Source organism: Oncorhynchus masou, chromosome 5, assembly GCF_036934945.1.
Source record: "Oncorhynchus masou masou isolate Uvic2021 chromosome 5, UVic_Omas_1.1, whole genome shotgun sequence".
Taxonomy (NCBI): domain Eukaryota; kingdom Metazoa; phylum Chordata; class Actinopteri; order Salmoniformes; family Salmonidae; genus Oncorhynchus; species Oncorhynchus masou.
Window position 1 is genome coordinate 21,131,778 of NC_088216.1, and position 17,196 is coordinate 21,148,973.

The 17,196-nt window shown below is 44.4% G+C and overlaps 1 protein-coding gene across 1 annotated transcript; it reads right to left on the bottom strand.

The window, feature by feature from the left end:
• Positions 1 to 9,436: 9,436 nt before the first annotated feature.
• On the bottom strand, positions 9,437 to 16,326 carry LOC135536789 (alpha-internexin-like). Its single transcript, XM_064963018.1, has 3 exons — positions 15,260 to 16,326; positions 14,389 to 14,513; positions 9,437 to 13,192 (listed from the first exon to the last, which is right to left on the bottom strand). The coding sequence occupies exons 1-3, from the start codon at positions 16,319 to 16,321 to the stop codon at positions 12,859 to 12,861; spliced, it is 1,521 nt and encodes a 506-aa protein (XP_064819090.1). The 5' UTR covers positions 16,322 to 16,326; the 3' UTR covers positions 9,437 to 12,858.
• Between the last annotated feature and the right edge of the window lie 870 nt (positions 16,327 to 17,196).

Consider the following 17,196-nt stretch of genomic DNA (forward strand, 5'->3'; position numbering starts at 1 on the left):
TGGTGCCTGACTACTGAACCTGTAGGCTTGGGATCCTATCGACTGAGAGGTTACTGGTCCCTGAATACTGAACCTGTAGGCTTGGGATCCTATCGACTGAGAGGTTACTGGTCCCTGACTACTGAACCTGTAGGCTTGGGATCTTATCGACTGAGAGGTTACTGGTCCCTGAATACTGAACCTGTAGGCTTGGGATCTTATCGACTGAGAGGTTACTGGTCCCTGAATACTGAACCTGTAGGCTTGGGATCCTATCGACTGAGAGGTTACTGGTCCCTGAATACTGAACCTGTAGGCTTGGGATCCTATCGACTGAGAGGTTACTGTTCCCTGAATACTGAACCTGTAGGCTTGGGATCTTATCGACTGAGAGGTTACTGGTCCCTGACTACTGAACCCGTAGGCTTGGCATCCTACTGACTGAGAGGTTACTGGTGCCTGACTACTGAACCTGTAGGCTTGGGATCCTATCGACTGAGAGGTTACTGGTCCCTGAATACTGAACCTGTAGGCTTGGGATCCTACTGACTGGGAGGTTACTGGTCCCTGAATACTGAACCTGTAGGCTTGGCATCCTATTGACTGAGAGGTTACTGGTCCCTGAATACTGAACCTGTAGGCTTGGGATCCTATTGACTGAGAGGTTACTGGTCCCTGACTACTGAACCTGTAGGCTTGGGATCCTATCGACTGAGAGGTTACTGGTCCCTGAATACTGAACCTGTAGGCTTGGGATCCTATCGACTGAGAGGTTACTGGTCCCTGAATACTGAACCTGTAGGCTTGGGATCCTACTGACTGAGAGGTTAATGTTCCCTGACTACTGAACCTGTAGGCTTGGGATCCTATTGACTGAGAGGTTACTGGTCCCTGACTACTGAACCTGTAGGCTTGGGATCCTATTGACTGAGAGGTTACTGGTCCCTGAATACTGAACCTGTAGGCTTGGGATCCTACTGACTGAGAGGTTACTGGTCCCTGAATACTGAACCTGTAGGCTTAGCATCCTATTGACTGAGAGGTTACTGGTCCCTGAATACTGAACCTGTAGGCTTGGGATCCTATTGACTGAGAGGTTACTGGTCCCTGACTACTGAACCTGTAGGCTTGGGATCCTATCGACTGAGAGGTTACTGGTCCCTGAATACTGAACCTGTAGGCTTGGCATCCTATCGACTGAGAGGTTACTGGTCCCTGAATACTGAACCTGTAGGCTTGGGATCCTATTGACTGAGAGGTTACTGGTCCCTGAATACTGAACCTGTAGGCTTGGGATCCTACTGACTGAGAGGTTACTGGTCCCTGACTACTGAACCTGTAGGCTTGGGATCCTATTGACTGAGAGATTACTGGTCCCTGAATACTGAACCTGTAGGCTTGGGATCCTACTGACTTAGAGGTTACTGGTCCCTGAATACTGAACCTGTAGGCTTGGGATCCTATTGACTGAGAGGTTACTGGTCCCTGAATACTGAACCTGTAGGCTTGGGATCCTATTGACTGAGAGGTTACTGGTCCCTGAATACTGAACCTGTAGGCTTGGGATCCTACTGACTGAGAGGTTACTGGCCCTGACTACTGAACCTGTAGGCTTGGGATCCTACTGACTGAGAGGTTACTGGTCCCTGACTACTGAACCTGTAGGTTTGGGATCCTATCGACTGAGAGGTTACTGGTGCCTGACTACTGAACCTGTAGGCTTGGGATCCTACTGACTGAGAGGTTACTGGTCCCTGACTACTGAACCTGTAGGCTTGGGATCTTATCGACTGAGAGGTTACTGGTCCCTGACTACTGAACCTGTAGGCTTGGGATCTTATCGACTGAGAGGTTACTGGTCCCTGAATACTGAACCTGTAGGCTTGGGATCCTATCGACTGAGAGGTTACTGGTCCCTGAATACTGAACCTGTAGGCTTGGGATCCTACTGACTGAGAGGTTACTGGTGCCTGACTACTGAACCTGTAGGCTTGGGATCTTATCGACTGAGAGGTTACTGGTCCCTGACTACTGAACCTGTAGGCTTGGGATCTTATCGACTGAGAGGTTACTGGTCCCTGAATACTGAACCTGTAGGCTTGGGATCTTATCGACTGAGAGGTTACTGGTCCCTGACTAACCTGGCTTGGGATCCTCGACTGTTGGGATAGAGACTACTGGTCCCTGACTACTGAACCTGTAGGCTTGGGATCCTACTGACTGAGAGGTTACTGTTCCCTGAATACTGAACCTGTAGGCTTGGGATCCTATCGACTGAGAGGTTACTGTTCCCTGACTACTGAACCTGTAGGCTTGGGATCTTATCGACTGAGAGGTTACTGGTCCCTGAATACTGAACCTGTAGGCTTGGGATCCTATCGACTGAGAGGTTACTGTTCCCTGACTACTGAACCTGTAGGCTTGGGATCCTATCGACTGAGAGACTACTGGTCCCTGACTACTGAACCTGTAGGCTTGGGATCCTATCGACTGAGAGACTACTGGTCCCTGACTACTGAACCTGTAGGCTTGGGATCTTATCGACTGAGAGGTTACTGGTCCCTGAATACTGAACCTGTAGGCTTGGCATCCTATCGACTGAGAGACTACTTGTCCATGAGTTTAAACTGTGATGGCTGATCTTCTTTGTCTTTTGGATGCAACACCAGGCACTGACAGGACTGTGTGTGTCTGTCTGTCTGTCTGTCTGTCTGTCTGTCTGTCTGTCTGTCTGTCTGTCTGTCTATCTTCCTGACTGCCCAGTTTGTCTGAGAGGTCGCTCTCAAGGCCGCTAGAGCACAGCGGGATGTTAGCAACAGTATCCAAGGCAACAGCAGCCGCTAGCGACCCCGAATTAAAACTTTGTTTACAGGTAACGAGACCAAGCTATGCAAATAAGTGTTTTCCTAATAGTTGTTGTTTTTACATGTTGATTGTCTATGTCTGCCTAGAAAAAAAGGATTTTGAAACATTTCAAAGATTGGATAAATAGATCATAGGTCCTGCACAGCATCTGCATATTCCATCTGCATATTCCATCTGCATATTCAATCTGCATATTCCATCTGCATATTCCATCTGCATATTCCATCTGCATATTCCATCTGCATATTCCATCTGCATATTCCATCTGCATATTCAATCTGCATATTCCATCTGCATATTCCAAATACAGTGTGTTTAGAGTTTTTCTCAATTGCTAAAACACAATTTCTGAAACCTTGCTCCATTTCCTGAAAACATTAAACACAAAACCTCATCTTCAAGCACTATTTACATAACCTCTGACTCCTCTTGCAAAATGAAACATTCGCCTCAAAACAGTTTTACCTGTGTTCAAAATCAAACACTGCTCTCAAATCAAACAGTGATCAAAATGATATACACTCTCAAGCAGTCAGTAAACAATACACCGAAAAATAGAAAACACATTGTTCAAAACATACCATTTTCAGGGAGAAGTACATTTTTAATCTAAAACAATATTCATATTTTTCCGTCATTGTCTTTTGATGAACGAAAACATGTTCTATCATAGTAGCTCAAAATTGATCAGAAATGACTACTCTGTTTTTTGTTCTTCCTCCTCCTTGTACCCCTATTTTTACAGTACTGTACCCTGCATCTCACAAACGTGTCCTTTGTCTCTGTGATACTGTAATTCTTGTTCTTTGTTGATATGAACCTGCAACCAGTCAAAATCTATTGAGCAGTCAGTACTGTTAATAAATGGAAAGCACAATGTTCAGGGCCATTTGTCCATTGTACAGTATACAGCCTACAATGCACTGTACTACAGTATCCATTCTCAGACTTTCTCCTTCCCACCTTCAACAACCTGTTTGCTCTCTGAACTGGCTTATATTGGTTGTGTCGCATCATTTGAAACAGGTTAAATCAATTTTGAGTGGTTGTGTTCAATCAATTATGTTCTCAATTTGTATTTGATTGTTGCCACTTGTGTTTATCAGTATGGATGACATGTGCATTAGAGTGCAGAATGTGTTTTGAGAATGAGAATGTGTTTAGAGTTTTGCTGAGAAGTCTAAGTGAGATCTGTATTGACAACAGACTGCACAGTTAGCTAAATGAGTCCAGGCAACTGAGAACTTTGTTCAGCCAATGGGTTTTAGTGTTTTAGCAATTGAGAACAACTGTAAAACAACATGCCTATTTACATATTAATGTTCTGGTCAGTTAAGGCTGGTGGGTGGAGCTATTGGAGGATGGGCATTGTAATGGCTGTAATGGAATTATTTGGAACAATATCAAACACATCAAACCACATGTTTGACTCCTGTCCATTCATTCTATTCCGGCCATTACAATGAGCCCGTCCTCCTATAGCTCCTCCCACCAGCCTCCACTGGTACTGGTAAAAGATTGAAGGCCATAATATTCTCTCACATTCATTAGGCACAGTTCAAGCTTAACGATAACCCTCAGGTCGCCTACTGATGACATCAACAGCCCTGGACGGTGACCTCTCAAGATGATGAATCACTTTCAAATGAGACCTTGAGATGGGAGACTGCAGCACGTCCACCATTTTACAAACAATAGTTCCTCCCTCCTCCTGTCTGCCATCAGGTGATACATAACATGTGGGTTAAAGCTACAATTTAAGGAATTTTTCAGTAACAGTCGAATTCCTTGCCTTGATTCCGTAATGTGTTTTTCTACGGCCCAATGAAGTAGTGGTAGGCGGGAGAGACTGTGTGTGACTGCGAATTGTGTGTGTGTGTGTGTGTGTGTGCCCGTGTGTGCATTAGCTTCCATGCGCACATTTGTGTGTGTGTGTGCTGCGTTTATGAGTCTGTGGGTGGATTAAGTGACGGGTAAGCCTGTGAGAGAGTGTGATGAATGGGTCTACTCCCACAGGGGTAAGGAGCAGCCGAGGTCAGAGCTGTGGGTGATTTCATTTCATCAGAATAGGCTGCAGACTGATATCATACTGTTGCTATAGGGAATATATATATATATATAGAATGTAATGGTAATGTATCGTAATTGTTATTTTCAGTGGGCCCATGGGTTCAGGGATTTTGACTTACTCTCCATACTTGTCACAGTAAGTAGTGACTGATGAAGTAATGAGATGATTCATGGGAGTGTGTGTGTATGGATGTGTGTGATGTGTGTGTATGTGAATATGTGCATCTGTGTATGTGACTCTGCATCTGTCCGTGCTGTGCTACAAGCTCTCACAGTCACACGTCAAAATTACACGTTCATCCATGTTTCTCAAACGTCAAATTTCGAAGTGTTCAAGGCATTAACTCTGAATGGTTATGGTAAGGGTTAAGGTTTGGGATAGGCTTAAAACAAAAAAACAAAAAATTATATCGCTGGATTCGAACATGCAACGCTTGGTGCCCATCCGCCAACCCCATCAATAAAACTGAAACCTACTTGAAGGTACTTGAACTCACTGTTTCTCCTAGTGGCTGGTTTCCACGTCATCTCCCGACTTCCTCAGACATGGATGGACGTCGAATACTGACTTGTATCACGAATGACCTGCCTGGTACCATGATGACTCACTCCTTCTCCCGTTCTCCCACAGAGGGGTGATTGCATTGATCCGAGGCGCTGATGGCCAGATGAAGTTTATGGCCTCCCTTGTTCCCTCAGCCAGTCAACTGTGTGTGTGTGCGTGTGTGCATGTGTGTGCGTGTGTGTGTGTGCGTGTGTGTGTGTGTGTGTGTGTGTGTGTGTGTGTGTGTGTGTGTGTGTGTGTGTGTGTGTGTGTGTGTGTGTGTGTGTGTGTGTGTGTGTGTGCGTGTGTGTGTGTGTGTGTGTGTGTGGTTTATGACGTCCTTTGCTCCGCAGCCACAGTCTCCGGCCTGATTGTAATTTCCCTGTCCATCGCCAACAGAGAGGAGATTGAGACTCATCGCCATGACTCCGGAAAGATAAAACAGGTTCATTTTTCAGAACATCCCTCACAGAGAGAGAGGGAGGACGAGGGAGGGAGAGAGGGAGAGAGAGCGAGAGGGAGAAAGATGGAGAGAACAGGGATGAAACAGGGAGAGAGAGACCCTGAGAGATATACAGTGCCTTGCGAAAGTATTCGGCCCCCTTGAACTTTGCGACCTTTTGCCACATTTCAGGCTTCAAACATAAAGATATAAAACTGTATTTTTTTGTGCAGAATCAACAACAAGTGGGACACAATCATGAAGTGGAACGACATTTATTGGATATTTCAAACTTTTTTAACAAATCAAAAACTGAAAAATTGGGCGTGCAAAATTATTCAGCCCCCTTAAGTTAATACTTTGTAGCGTCACCTTTTGCTGCGATTACAGCTGTAAGTCGCTTGGGGTATGTCTCTATCAGTTTTGCACATCGAAAGACTGAACTTTTTTCCCATTCCTCCTTGCAAAACAGCTCGAGCTCAGTGAGGTTGGATGGAGAACATTTGTGAACAGCAGTTTTCAGTTCTTTCCACAGATTCTCGATTGGATTCAGGTCTGGCCTTTGACTTGGCCATTTAACACCTGGATATGTTTATTTTTGAACCATTCCATTGTAGATTTTGCTTTATGTTTTGGATCATTGTCTTGTTGGAAGACAAATCTCCGTCCCAGTCTCCCAGGTGGCTTGTGGCAAACTTTAAACGACACTTTTTATGGATATCTTTAAGAAATGGCTTTCTTCTTGCCACTCTTCCATAAAGGCCAGATTTGTGCAATATACGACTGATTGTTGTCCTATGGACAGAGTCTCCCACCTCAGCTGTAGATCTCTGCAGTTCATCCAGAGTGATCATGGGCCTCTTGGCTGCATCTCTGATCAGTCTTCTCCTTGTATGAGCTGAAAGTTTAGAGGGACGGCCAGGTCTTGGTAGATTTGCAGTGGTCTGATACTCCTTCCATTTCAATATTATCGCTTGCACAGTGCTCCTTGGGATGTTTAAAGCTTGGGAAATCTTTTTGTATCCAAATCCGGCTTTAAACTTCTTCACAACAGTATCTCGGACCTGCCTGGTGTGTTCCTTGTTCTTCATGATGCTCTCTGCGCTTTTAACTGACCTCTGAGACTATCACAGTGCAGGTGCATTTATACGGAGACTTGATTACACACAGGTGGATTGTATTTATCATCATTAGTCATTTAGGTCAACATTGGATCATTCAGAGATCCTCACTGAACTTCTGGAGAGAGTTTGCTGCACTGAAAGTAAAGGGGCTGAATAATTTTGCACGCCCAATTTTTCAGTTTTTGATTTGTTAAAAAAGTTTGAAATATCCAATAAATGTCGTTCCACTTCATGATTGTGTCCCACTTGTTGTTGATTCTTCACAAACAAATACAGTTTTATATCTTTGTGTTTGAAGCCTGAAATGTGGCAAAAGGTCGCAAAGTTCAAGGGGGCCGAATACTTTCGCAAGGCACTGTATATAGAGATAGCGATAGAGAGAGAGAGAGAGGTTGAGAGAGATAGGAACGGAGAAAGAGAGAGAATGTTTCCTCAAAACAGATGCCATTGCCTGACAAGTTGACTAGTCATGATTGCCTTAGTCATTCCTCTCTCTGTTCACGTAGTTCGTTGTAGAGGTATTTTAGAACATATGTCGCTATCACGCTATGGAGCTACTGGGGTTATCCAGAGTTTGTCCCTACTGAAGCATATCCAATACACTCCAACTAAGTCATTTAAGTTCATCATTTACACTGTAAGGAAAACATTATGCGTGACACAGTGTGCCAACTGCATGTGCGCAACATGCTGACGCAAGCAGGACATTAGCCATCAGCACGCTACACTGGCCTTGTGTGATTGTGATTGTTTCTTGCATTGGCCTCTGAGCCATCCACTCTTGACAGCATTTTCTTCACTCTCTAAAATACATATCTGGAAACATCTCTGAAAGTTCTGAGCAGGGTTGTTAAGTTGGGACCTGGGTAACAAGGTAAAAAGGCAGAGCTCCGATGCAGGACGGTCTGATCTGATGCAGGGCTGTTTCATAACAGGGCTTTTACATGGCGTGCCACTGTGTGAGCCTCTCGCTAGACCTTCCACTCGGCAGCATTGCAGGGGTATAAATCTTTGAAGGACTGCAGAGTGCGTCACACACACAGAACCGCTCAGCCCAATCCGGCCCGGCCCACAGGCACCGAGGCTGCAGGGAGAGAGGGGCTTACAGGGGGTCCATGGACGCCCAAGGCCTGGGTGTTGGAAGGGTTTTGTGTGTGTGTGTGTGTGTGTGTGTGTGTGTGTGTGTGTGTGTGTGTGTGTGTGTGTGTGTGTGTGTGTGTGTGTGTGTGTGTGTGTGTGTGTGTGTGTGTGTGTGTGTGTGTCTGTGTGTGTGTGTTTGTGTGTGTGTGTGTGTGTGTGTGTGTGTGTGTGTGTGTGTGTGTGTGTGTGTGTGTGTGTGTGTGTGTGTGTGTGTGTGTGTGTGTGTGCGCGCTCTTGTGTGTGTATGAGGTAGGTAGAGGAAGAGATACAAAGGTCGACACGGCAGACAATCTATAAAGGTGTCTCTCTCCCATGACCCTGGAGACTACAGCCATAACCAAAAGGTCAAGGTGGTTGTGCCCTTATTGTCTCAGCATCACTTCTTTACACAGAGATGTTCAAGCACAACAACTATCATTAATTTCCCACCTGACAGATGGAGGGGCAGGACATTCAAAATGAAATGAACATCTTTTGTGCTTTATTCATGAGTTTATTTGTGAATTGTTCAGCGATTATTCTTACATTCCTGCATTCCTACCTACTTCTTTCATCATTAACAGAATGAGCAAAAGTGCTCTAGCTGGAAAGGGAACTGCGAGAGTGAATGGGTCTACTAGTGTAGTTATCTATTGCACATTCAACTTCTAATGAACAACCTAGGCTTTGATAGAATCATTAACACACGTAACGCTAGATGAATCACAGAAGATGCTCACTTAAAGCTAAGAATAATTGATTCATCAAAACTGAGATCCTGCATATTTCTTAGATTCATTTATCTAGCATGACCAAGAGTGGAAAACCACTTTCCATCATACAACTGTTAATCTTGTGTCGGAATAAGAGTAGAATCTCATTAGTAAATGGGATTACATGTTTTCTTCATAGATGTATTAAACCTCGCTTGATTGGTCCATTACCACCATAATGACTGCATTACCTCTTAAAAATGACTACTTTATCATAGGATCCACCCATTCGTCGATGTATGATGTCATTTGGCTTGGTTGAGATCTCCCGTGACTGAGTGCACATGGGAAACATTGCTGTAAAAGGTTGAGTTTGGGTCTAATGTGTCGGAAGTCAAATAGTTAGTGCACTCCACTGGGCACACACTGGCTGAATCCACGTTGTTTCCACATCATTTCAATGAAATTACATTGAACCGACGTGGAATAGACGTGGAATTGTGCCCAGTTTGGTATGCTCGCTCACCCCACGAGGCAAGTCCTTTAAAAGCCCATCAGAAAGACACAACAAGCCCAGAGATAGTCTTAATATCTTAAGTCTTTATTGGTGTGTGCCATACATCAGCAGTATGGTACAGAGTTGGAGCCTATCAAACTACATTCAGATACTAAGCGTTGACATGTTTTCAGTTATTCAGTTCAGCATGGTAGCTGTTGCTCTTAACGCTAGACGGAAGATGGTTGAGAATAAAACATCCTAAACATAACCACACGTAGACGCACATGAATCCCGACTTCCACTTCAGTCCTATTTCCACTTGCGTTGATATCTATGGGAGGCTAAGTGGAGGTTTAACTTGAAGTGCAAGTCAGGATCCATTCAGTTAGAAAGCGGCTGGTGTTTTAAGGCATTTTGACAACACTGTAGCATTCATTCCATGTTTTGTTTTGTATTATTTTTGTCGGTTTTTGGTTTTGCGTGGCAACGGGTATTCAAAAACAGCTCTATTTTGTACACGAAAAGTTGTTTTTGCAGCACATGCATTTTAGAAAAGTTTGGCAGTGCTGCAGTAGTAGTAGTGAGGTTTGTTGTAGAGGCTTGTTGCAATGGCATTTAGACACCTGTGACCCTCTTGATTACGTTGAAGTCATAGCTATTCTAAACTTGTGTACAAGGCTACTTGTATCTGTACTTGTACTTGTACTTATATTTGTACTTGTCGACATAGCTGTGCTTGTACTTGCAACCAGTTTCCTTTGTAAATTTCCTTTACATTGGAGCTCAAGAATTACGGAAACGGTAGGCCAAACTTTCTGATTTTCCCAACCTGATTCCCCACTATGAGTTACCCTAGGAAACTGTCCGCATATACAAACACATACAACTCCAGACACTTAGTAACGCAAGCCTCATGTAAAACAACGGCAACCACATCTCCACCAATCAACAGCTTTCTGTAGTCTGTTGTACAATCAGTGGTTTCCATTCGCAGGGTGAGTGAGTGCAGCCGGTCAGGGCTTAGAGGGCAGTGACAGAGAGTCAGACAGACATAGATACAGAGGTAGCCTAGTTCCAGATTTGTTTGTGCTCTCTTGCCAACTCTCTTTCAATGAGAGACAATGAGCTGGCAACATAGCAGAAATAGACTGGCACTCAAGCTAAGATACAGAGGTAAGTTCACATAAGTAGTTGTGTTGAAACCTGGCAGTGCACAAGAAAGAAACCAAAGGGCTGCCTAGTTTCTTTACATACAGATTTCTATTGGTGAGATCATTCATGATCATTCACAACAGACATAATAATTCCGTCATGGCCGTATTTTTCAGAGGTCAAGGTGCTTTAAAAGCATCATGGTCCAGTTCATTTCACTGGACTATTGGCTTGTTTTTGTTTACTTGTTTGTTTGGCTTGTTAGTTGTTGTGTTCCTAAGGCGTAGTGTCGTGATGTGGTACTGTTCAGAGGCTGGACGTCGCTGTTAATTCAAACGGGCTTCAGGAGTCCGCAATGGAATGTGGGAAATGGAGTTTGTGCATACCATTCTGTCTGTCACACCCTATTGGATCATGTAGAAGCCCACGCATTCGTGCTAAAACGTAATTCGCTACCTACGCATTCTCTATTTGATTGATTGAGCCTGTCGTGAGAAAGAGAATTTCTCTCTCTCTCTCTTTCTCTCTCTTTCTCTCTCTCTCTCTCTCTCTCTCTCTCTCTCTCTCTCTCTCTCTCTCTCTCTCTGTTTGATTTCCTTTCTCCCTGTTTCTCAGAGTCCCACACCTCCTGCTTTTCTTTCTACTTCTCCCATTGCCCCTTTTCTTGTAACCAGTCATGGCCTGCACAAACTGATCGTCAGTACAAATGAAATCCCATCTAGATCGATACATAAGTGCCCTGAATATGACCCATCGTCATGACGGACATCCTCATCATTAGCATAATCATCACACAAGAACCAAGCAGTGAGGCTGAGGACAATGTCAGCAGCTTGTGCCGAAGTCACATCCTGTCTAAATGATGGCATTCAACTCAAGTCTAACATACTGGCCAACTAAGCACGTACAACCTCAGGTTCTAAAACCAGTGTTGTGTACATGGCGAGGTAAAGCATTGGCAATGAAGTGTGGAACCGAGCCTCCCATTGATTTCCTACTATACGTTATGAGTATGTGAAAATGAAGTACGGCCCTCTAACAATCTGTCACCATGCAAGCTTGAGATATGCTACATACATCATGCAAATAACAGTTTGATTATTAGCTAGTTTCACTTTCAGGCTGAGATTTCCGGAGGTCTATTTAAACAGCAATCAGCGCTTACACGAAAAGGGCATTATCATCATTTTCACAATTTCACTGAATTATTCCAACCTCATAGTGTGTAAACATTTATAACATACAGGAAAATAAGTTTCTGACTGGACTGGGCCTTTATAGAAGTTAGAGTAATTGCCATGAGGTGCAATCGTGAAGAGTAATTATGCGTTTGATGGAACCGTTATTGGTTGAGCTCTGGTTCTGGTGTAGAAGGGGTGGCGGTTTAAACAGCTACGCGCTGTTGTCATGCACATTTGAGTGGACCAGGATCATAAGGCAGATGCTATTGACAGTGACGAGGCCAGGGTACGAACAAGCCTTTTAGATATACTCTGATTTTGTTACTCGTGACGTTTTGTCTGGGGGAAAAAATAAGAATTTTATCTGCATTGCATTGAAACTCAGAGTTCGCAATATTGTCTGCGTTGTAGATAAGGCAAAAATGGCTCAGCAAGATCACAGATCTTTTTGGTTTTCTGCTGAGTTTGAATAACTGTGTGCTCCTTTAACAACTTGGTCGATCTCTAGCTCTCACCCCTGTACCATACACGTGCTTTCCTTCATATTGTAGTATGTGGATGTAGTAGACGTATTAACAACAGTTAACAAGCTGATATGTTTTGGATTTTTGTTTTCCGTGCACAAATTCAAACTCTCACACACACACCCCCCTCCCCTCATGGAATGTGTATAGAGAATATTATCATAGGCGGTGGCAGTAGTGCATGATTATTTCTTGAACTGAATGACATCTATCACAGCTCGGTGCCAAACTAGCCTGGCGTACCAAACTGATTTAGCTGTGTTTCACTGTTGTTTCTAGTGAGCGCAGCGTTCAGTCTGGTTAAACCAGGCTAGTGCCATACAATAGCGCGAGCCCAAAGTGAGAGTAATCTGTTGGGAGTATTGTACTGAACTGTATGTTCCTATCACCACAATAACCTACGTGTCTCCTGATAGGCCCAGAAGTGTGCCTGTAACTACTTTGTTATTGTCATAGTAAGAGAGTAGAGTGGAGAGAAGTTTTGTGATTGGTTGTTGGATAGTGGTAGGTTACACAGTAGTAGTAGTAGAGTCTAAACTATAACGGATTCCTCTCTGAGAATACCCCTGTGAAGGGGGAGAGGGGGATGGGGAGTAGGAGGGAGGGGATGGAAGGTGTAAGGTTAAACCTAAGGGAAGAAGAGAGTCTAGTTTTTCTGGTTGGTAGGGTTGGCGTTGCTGGACTCCTTCTGGTCTCCGTCGTTGGACCCCTTGCCAGACTTGCTCTGCCCATCCTCCTGGTCCTTTCCCTCGTCCTTCTGGGACCCTCCAGAGATGGTGGTGTACCTGGTGGTCTGGTTGTAGCTGCCCATGCTGGGCAAGTCCACGTCGCCGGAGGAGGTCATGTCGGAGGACCTCATGTTGGAAGACCTCATCTCGGAGGACCTCATGCCGAAGGACCTCATCTCAGAGGACCTCATGCTGGGGCTGGAGTAAGTGATGCCTGTGCTGATGCGGGTCTCTTCCCCTTCCAGGAGTTTCCTGAATAGAGGGGGGGAGTGTTAGGGAGGGAGTGTGACAGAGGGAGGGAGGGATGGGGGGAGAAGAAAGCAGAGGAAGAGGGAGAGGAAGAAGAGATGTAGAGAAAGAGATAGCGGGAGGGGAGGAAGGGAGAGAGATAGGGTTGGTTAAATACAGGTTAAAATATAAACGAGTCATGTGACCTGCCCATGCTACCCCAGGAGAGTAATGCTAAGTTACCTCAGGGCGTGTGGCTAATGACTTCTAAATCTATGTCATTGATTGATCAGGATCTTTAAAGTGATGCTGATCAAGTGTTGGTCATGCAGGTATTGAGGCATGACATTTTCAAGCTTGATAAATCTACTGTAACTATATGAAAGCTAGGAGGTTATCTACAAGTCTCTGCTAGGTAAAGCCCCGCCTTATCTCAGCTCACTGGTCACCATAGCAGCACCCACTCATAGCATGCGCTTCAGCAGGTATATCTCACTGGTCACCCCCAAAGCCAATTCCTCCTTTGGTCGTCTTTCCTTCCAGTTCTCTGCTGCCCATGACTGGAACGAATTGCAAAAATCTCTGAAGCTGGAGACTCACATCTCCCTCACTAGCTTTAAGCACCAGCTGTCAGAGCATTTTACAGATCACTGCACCTGTACACCTATCTGTAAATAGCCCATCTATCTACCTACCTCATCCCCATACTGGTATTTATTTATTTATCTTGCTCCTTTAAACCCCAGTATCTCTACCTGCACATTCATCTTGTGCCAATCTACCATTCCAGTGTTTAATTGCTATATTGTAATTACTTCGCCACCATGGCCTATTTATTTCCTTAACATACCTCATTTGCACTCACTGTATATAGACTTTTGTTTTCTTTTGTTCTACTGTATTATTGACTGTATTTTTTGTTTATTCCATGTGTAACTCTGTGTTGTTGTACATGTCGAATTGCTAGGCTTTATCTTGGCCAGGTCACAGTTGCAAATGAGAACTTGTTCTCAACTAGCCTACCTGGTTAAATAAAGGTGGGAAAAAATAGCATGTCCATTTTTAGGTTACAGTAATACATCATTGTGATGTTGTGATTACAAGGATGAGTGTTATGAATACAAGCTATGTAAAAGGTGTGCATGACTGTAAGTGTCTTTGGGTAAAAGCATCTGCTAAATTGCATATATTATATTATTATATATGATTATATTAAGTACCTGTACGCAGCAATCTCAATATCCAGCGCCATCTTGACATTCAGCAGGTCCTGGTACTCCCGCAGGTGACGAGCCATCTCGCTCTTAGTGGTCCTCAGGTCATTGTCCAACTCGGCCATATTGTCCTGATAACATATTGAAGTCGAAAACAAATTGTGAAACAGTGGCAACCCTAAAAGTGAATTGTGTTGATATAGGCTATGTTTTAATATAGCCTACATTTCTTCTGAGAGTTAGTGGTCTGACTCAAGAAAATAACGATAACAATAAGATTATAAATTCGATTTTAAATCATCAAGAACAGGCATCTCTCCAGAGAATATTTCATCACTATGTACAGAGACGCACTAACGCCAAATAAAATACGGTTATAAGAGAGCAGTCAATGAGTTTCTCATTTACAAAGCAGTTACAATTAGAGACGCGTGCATATTTTAAAATTAGAACAGTGGTTTTCAACTTCCAAACACAAATAAAGCTAAAAGACGCTTTCAACCGCAGCCCTATAACCGGTGACAGAGCGTCTTATCACGCCACCGGAATAGTTTCAGCATCGTGGAGAGTGAACAGCTCATATTGTCATCTCATCACTTTTATTTCGCTCGTGTTGTGCATTTTAGTAAAACAATTTAATAGCTCTAAAATAATGTTATAAAGCTAAATTCCCCACTTTTATTACAAAAGAAATTATGATTTTCTTTTAATCAGAATTGGGTTTTTTTTTGCACATGGTTATATGCTATATCTTTCCAAACTAAACAGTTATTTATCTCTTGCTTTATCCTGGACATGTTTGTAAACAAACTGCAAGAAAGATAAGCTCACATTTGAGCTTTAAAAATGTTTTTAAAGTAAACAAATAATTTCTTACCTGGTACTGTCCAATCTCCTGGTTGTGCCTCTCCTCCATCTCGTTGAGCTGCCTTTCCAGGGACTCGTTGGTTCCCCTCTGGCTCTCGATCTCGATGGTCTTGGACTGGAGCTGCCTCCTGAACTCGTTGAGTTCCTCCCGGCTGGCGCGCATCGCCTCCTGGCTACGGGTGGCCTGCTCATTGAGGTCAACGAACTTCGACTTGTACCATTCCTCCGCGGACTGGAGGTTCTTGGAGGCCATGGACTCGTACTGGCCTCGGATCTCCTTCAGGGCAGAGGTGAGGTCAGGTTTGGAGACCTCCATCTCCACGGACACCTGGGCGGCTTGGATCATGTTCATGAGCTCGGCCACCTCTTCCTCGTGCACCTTCCTCATGAAGTTGATCTCGTCGAGGAGGGATTCTACTTTCTTCTCCAGGTCTAAACGCACCATGGTGGCGTCGTCCACGTCCTTCTTGAACGCCTTGAGGGTCTGCTCGGCTTCCTCCCGCAGGCGGTACTCGTCATCGTATTTGCCGCGGAGCTTCTGCAGGTCCTCCTCGATGTTGTCACGCTCGATGAGGATCTGGGACTTCTCGCCGTTCACCTCATCCAGCTGGGAGCGCAGCTCGCGGATCTCCTGCTGGTACAGGTCCGCCAGGCGCGAGGGCTCCGTCTGCCTCTGACGCAGGGTCACCAGCTCGGTCTCGAGCACCTTGTTCTGCTGTTCCAAATTGCGAACCTTGTCGATGAACATGGCAAAGCGGTCATTGAGCCCCATCATCTGCTCCTTCTCGTTGGTGCGGATGATTTTGAACTCATTGTTGAGCACCGTGCTCTGGGCGAAATCCAAGTTCTCCATCGGCATGGGCATCTGCGAGTAGGACCGGCCAGAGGACCTCTTCTGTTGGAAAGAGGAGCCCAGGTTAGAGCCCATGCTCCGGGACTGAGAGTGGGACCGGTAACCGCCGCTGCGTAAAGAGGCATTGCTCATCCGGGAAGGAGAGCTGGAGTAACGGGGAGACTCCCCGAAAATCTTTCGGTAGGAAGAGGCGGAATTGAAGTCAGATCCGTAGCTCATCTTGGCGAGTGATGAAAGGGAGCAGAGCAGGGGGCGCGTCTCCTTTTTATAGGGGGACCTTCCAACGATCAATAATTAAAGCCGGTTTATGGCAACCTCTAGCCTGCCCAACTGGCCACTGCAGATTTCCCAGGTAAAATAATCTCGTATCAAATACCTTAAATATACTTAGTCATTGATTATAAGCACTTTTAAATGGTTAATAACCACATTTATATTTTATATCACATCTAAGGAACCGCACCTATTTTGGACGCTGGAGTCGGTAGATGGAACTGTCCGTTTTGGCGCAGTGCTGATTTCAGCAAGAAATACTGTATCTCGTTTTAGCCTCTCACCTCTGAGGAGACTGGAGACATTGTACTAAACTATATTTAATGTTGTTCTAAACCTATGCAATTTTCATTCTCAGTACTATTGGATTTAGGATGCGTTTTTTAGGCTACCTAACACATTTATTATGTAGCCTAAAACCGGTAGTAATGCTGAAATGTATATTATTTTAGAAGGTGAACCTGAAGTGTTGCCATTTGTGAACTACTCCTCCTTACAGTTTGTAATATATGTCCTTCTACATAATGTGACACTACAATTAGGAACCAAGAACTATGAAGCGTCTTGTCTCTAGTCAATAGACCTACATCAGATATTGTCCTGCAGAGGATTCAGCACATTTCTGACATATGGCTAGATTTAGTTTGTAAATATCCCTGTATCATCCTTCGTCATCATGCAGCTTTCCAAAATCAAACCTCTCTCCACACCTCCCATGGAAATGGTTGTGTGATGCTGCCCCCTGTTGGCGCAACTCATACTGCATGGCACCAGAGTTTGGAATGGGACACTTGCAGCAAAATACAAGGCTAGGTGCATGT

Coding starts and splice junctions, on each gene's coding strand:
- LOC135536789 (XM_064963018.1), bottom strand. CDS start 16,321: ATGAGCTACGGATCTGACTTCAATTCCGCCTCTTCCTACCGAAAGATT. Junction 14,514..15,259: donor AGGAGATTGGACAGTACCAG/GTAAGAAATTAT, acceptor ATATGTTATCAG/GACAATATGGCCGAGTTGGA. Junction 13,193..14,388: donor ATTGAGATTGCTGCGTACAG/GTACTTAATATA, acceptor CCCTCTATTCAG/GAAACTCCTGGAAGGGGAAG.